Below are 4,568 nucleotides of genomic sequence, written 5' to 3'. Positions count from 1 at the left end.
TGATGCAGCCTTTCAACCAGCATCAGTACAAGCTGTGTATTCACAGTACTCATCACACCTGAGCTGTTGTAACTGAGCTGGATGTACGTAAATCCACCCTTTGTTTTGTGATCATGTTTTTCTCACTGCTTCTGCCTCATGACATCTCAGTGTATTCACTTACATTCATTCTGTAGCGTACAAGTGAAGCTAAATACCACCGAAAGGCGTCATATTGAATGTTTGCGTAGAGGATCATTTCATGATGGGCTGTGTAATGAGGCTGGAGCGATTCGCTGTCACACATAATAACACAAACTTCAAATAAGTGACATACAATGTCATAAAATATATAATATGCTACAATGTTGCAGGGCTCCGTTTTCAGCGTCCTCCATCAGCCTGTTTGTTTTGAATGGTGATGTCATCAGAGCACGTGACCTTTTGCCTTAATTTCTTTGTTGCGATTTGATTGGTCGAGCCCAGAGGAATCTGCACAGTGGGGCAGGACCACCGAAGCCATTTTATTATTGTAACAGCAAAGCTGCAGGTGCATCAGTGTATATATATATATTTTTAATATAGGTCCAGTTTTCACTTCACAGCTAACATTACCATGGGGCAGTGTGGAATTACGTCATCCAAAACCGTCTTGGTTTTTCTCAATCTCATATTTTGGGTAAGAAAACGACAGATGTTTGAACAATGTGCAGCATCCGAGTGAGGCCAGGGATGCGGAGCGTTAGCAAGCTAGCAAACTGCGCCAGAGATGCGCTGCGGTCTGCTGAGACGCTTTCGAGCCGAAAGGTTCACGGAAACAGAGATACTTTAGTGTTCGCTAAGGGCTGCTAAGTGGACAGACAATAATAACAACAACAATAATGCGACGGGAGCGAGATACAGTGTGTCGGTAGCTGCCGCCCACAAGTTGTAGCTGTGACGTGATGCAGCAGCTGGCAGGTACTGAAGCGGCGGCTGAGTTCACCTGCAGTGCTGTCATGAGATGAACAGGCCAGCAGAGTCGGATTTAGATAAATATATATTGAAAACGGAAAGGATGTACAGAGCTCTACATGGTTTAGTGTAAGGAATGCAGTCCATCCCAGCATGTGTGAATACTGTGGAGATAACGTGGCTCAGTTCACACTGCACCAGTCTTTAAAGTCTGCCTTTGCTGTTCTTTGGCCGGAGATAAATGTTTTCTGTGTGACACTGGGCTTTTTTTTTTTTTTTTTAAACCAAATTCTTTACCTCTACCTTTATACTATTATACTGCTGTCTTAAATTCAGATTTGCTTACAGGTGAAAAGGTATAAACTGCTCTCCAACATCCCATACTGACCCCTGTTTCTCCGTTTCTCTCTGCAGGCTGCAGCTGGAATTTTATGCTACATTGGAGCCTACGTGTTCATCACATATGACGACTATGACCACTTCTTTGAAGACGTGTACACTTTGATTCCTGCTGTTATAATAATAGCAGTCGGGACTCTTCTCTTCGTCATCGGCTTGATCGGCTGCTGTGCAACAATTCGTGAAAGCTCCTGTGGTTTGGCAACTGTGAGTGTGGACCACTTTGATTGGCATCCTTTAAAATCAGCTGACTGCAGCGGCGCAACATACACACAACATTTCTGCTACATACCGTAGAGAGCACAAGGAAGACCCAAAACAATGTCAATGCCATTTAATTTCTAAGTCACCCTCGCAGTGCGCCTCTGAACAATGTGTCTTGGTTGTCGTTTCAGTTTGCTGCCATTCTCCTGCTGGTGTTTGTCACAGAGTGTGTGGTGGTGGTGCTTGGCTACATATACAGGGCAAAGGTAAACGCTGTCTCATGTATCATAAATCCCTGAGGATGAGAGTGTTGCCTAAGGGTCTGTGTTGTAAATTAGGTTTTATAAAGATGTGAAAAATCCTTCCTACCTCCTCTAAAAGCAGTGCAGTCACTGAACGGGCGCAGTAACCACTTCTGTGCTTTTGTTTCAGGTAGAAGATGAAGTGAATCACTCCATCCAGAAGGTTTACAACGAATACAACGGCACCAACACTGATGCTCCCAGCCGTGCTATAGACTATGTGCAGAGGCAGGTGAGAAGAAACGTCAAGAAAACGGATATTTTATGCCTTTTTATGTGTGTGTGTTGTGAAACGTGTTGCTCTGAGCTCCAGACATCTGCAGATCTCCCCTCACCATTCTTCTCTGTCCTCCTGTTAGCTGCACTGCTGCGGCATTCACAACTACTCTGACTGGAGGAACACACGCTGGTTTAAAGAATCCAGGAACAACAGTGTTCCAGTCAGCTGCTGCCAGCCCAGCATCAGTAACTGCACTGGTACTCTCACTCGACCAGCAGATCTCTACCAAGAGGTACAAACAGCTCGAGTGTAGGAGCACACCAGCTATAAACACACTGCATTATGTATGCCAGGGATTTTTCCCCCTGTGGCACAAACGATGAAATGTTGTGAATAACGTGATTTATTTTCTGTCTTAGGGTTGTGAAGCTCTTGTCGTGAAGAAGCTAAAGGAGATCATGATGTATGTCATATGGGCTGCTCTCACTTTTGCATCGATACAGGTAAGGAGGTCACCTGAAAAGTGACACTATCAGCAGGGTGTGTGTTAGTTTTTTGTTGCAAATACGATGCAACTTTATTTGAATCAAGTAAAAGCGTGTTTATTGGGAGCATAATTAAAGCCGCAGTAATCTCTGTCTGCTCAGACCGAGCCGACAGTAGCTTTGACCTAATTGTGTCAGAGGATTTCTGCTGTGTGGAGCAGCTCAGCGTGATTGCTGCTGACCAGGAAACCTCTGCTCCCAAAGCAGTCACCAAGACAGCATGTGCAGTCAGCCAATGTTACGCTCATTTTAACACACCGTGCATCCCGCGTGTGTGTGAAAAGATGGCGCTTCTTGGATGAACATGATTTGTTTATTCAGTTGCTGTAGAGTATACACACTCAAATAACAGCTTTTTTTCTGTTCTCTTACTTTCTCCCTGCAGATGCTGGGCATGCTCTGTGCCTGTGTGGTGCTGTGCAGGAGGAGTCATGACCCAGCGTACGAGCTGCTGGTCACAACCAACAGCTATGCATGAAGGACGCAGCTCGCCAAACGAAGCACTCAGAAAATCAAAAGGAGCGTCACCAGACATGTCCACAGTAGATTTCAGCTGTAGTTATATAAGCTCAAGCACACCTTGCACAATTCATGATAAAGTAGCTGACACTGATGATGTGGTTTGGGTGAGCGGGGGCTCAAGGGGAAACCAGTTATTTATTGACATGCTTTGTAAGTTACTGTTACTTTAAATGTTCGTTTTTCTTACAAATACTGAAATATTTACAGAAGCCAAAGTTGTATATGGCTAATTGACATTATTGATGTTGATGCAGATTTTGTTTTTCTACTAATTGTGGCTTCATAAAATTTGGGCTCATCCACAGTGAGGATGATGACGTAATTTGAAGCATATGTGTGAAATTATGGTTGGGGGCGTTGAATGGAATGTATTTCCTCATGTGCTAGTTTGCACTACGACTGGAGCTCTGGAGATTTTTCACGGTCCTTAAAATGGAAAATTTATGCGTAAAAAAACATGTACACTATTCCTGAGAACTTGGCTTGACCTTGTGAAAATGGAAACAACTTTTTACCATGGAGAGAGAAATTCAGTGATTTTATCTCATCATTTTATCTTTACCTTTTAGACTGTGGAGCAGCTGTGTTTTGACTCTCAAAGCCATGTTTGGTAGAAAGAGTTCTTCATATTCACAAATATTCAGGTTGTGAATAATGTACATTCTGTTTTGGTGTGGATGCTCTCTGAATCAGGCTTCACTAGTGAGGCACTGCCAGTATATAAATTGTGAATGAACCTTTTAGTCTCAGTGCTATTAGTACGAGTATTATCAGTGTTACCTGAAGACCTATGTACGTGTAGATTCAGTTTGTTCCAGTCTGAGAACTCCTTCAGTTTAGTTTGTTACTTACTTCCTCATGACACATTATTTTCTACATTTTTGTGAAATTGTGCACTGTTTTGATATTTTTAAGCTAAGTTGACCCCTAGATATTTAGCTAGTGCCACAGAAGAAAACATGACAAATATTGTGTATCGACTGGAGAGCAGAGAGGAGGCGAATAAACTCATTTCAACTTGACTGTGTCATTTGTTCCACATGTCTGTGTATGAAAGTGGATATTTTACCAGTTAAATAATACATGCAGGAGTAATGATTTCATATTTATTATCAGTCACATGAAAAGTATGAATGGTTAAAGCAAACAGCTGTGCCATCAGTTGACAGATGCGAGCATAGTTTCCTTAGTTATATGAATTACATTTTTGATCTCTATTAGCTGCTACCATTGTACTAATGGTCTCCCCAGGGGTACACAAAAATACCTTATGGACAGCAAATATATAGAACATGTAAACATCTGTCTGCCCCAGCTCACAAAAACATACAAATGATACATAGAACCTGAGAGATAAAACCAAACCATGCTCTAGTTCAACATGCTACTTATCCCACGTGGACTGTTGGATCATCCTTATACACAGTTGCACTATCGATTTGG

General features: G+C 42.5%; 1 protein-coding gene across 1 annotated transcript; it reads left to right on the top strand.

Moving 5' to 3' along the window:
• Positions 1–489: 489 nt before the first annotated feature.
• LOC139335585 (tetraspanin-3-like) lies at positions 490–4,147 on the top strand. The gene is made up of 7 exons (XM_070969250.1): positions 490–658; positions 1,348–1,539; positions 1,728–1,802; positions 1,969–2,070; positions 2,198–2,350; positions 2,478–2,561; positions 2,989–4,147. Exons 1-7 carry the CDS (start codon positions 596–598, stop codon positions 3,079–3,081), a joined length of 762 nt encoding a protein of 253 aa, XP_070825351.1. The 5' UTR covers positions 490–595; the 3' UTR covers positions 3,082–4,147.
• The last annotated feature ends 421 nt before the right edge of the window (positions 4,148–4,568 follow it).

The sequence above is a fragment of the Chaetodon trifascialis genome, chromosome 1 (assembly GCF_039877785.1).
Source record: "Chaetodon trifascialis isolate fChaTrf1 chromosome 1, fChaTrf1.hap1, whole genome shotgun sequence".
Taxonomy (NCBI): Eukaryota; Metazoa; Chordata; class Actinopteri; order Chaetodontiformes; family Chaetodontidae; genus Chaetodon; species Chaetodon trifascialis.
This window is presented reverse-complemented; position numbering and strand designations above follow the sequence as displayed.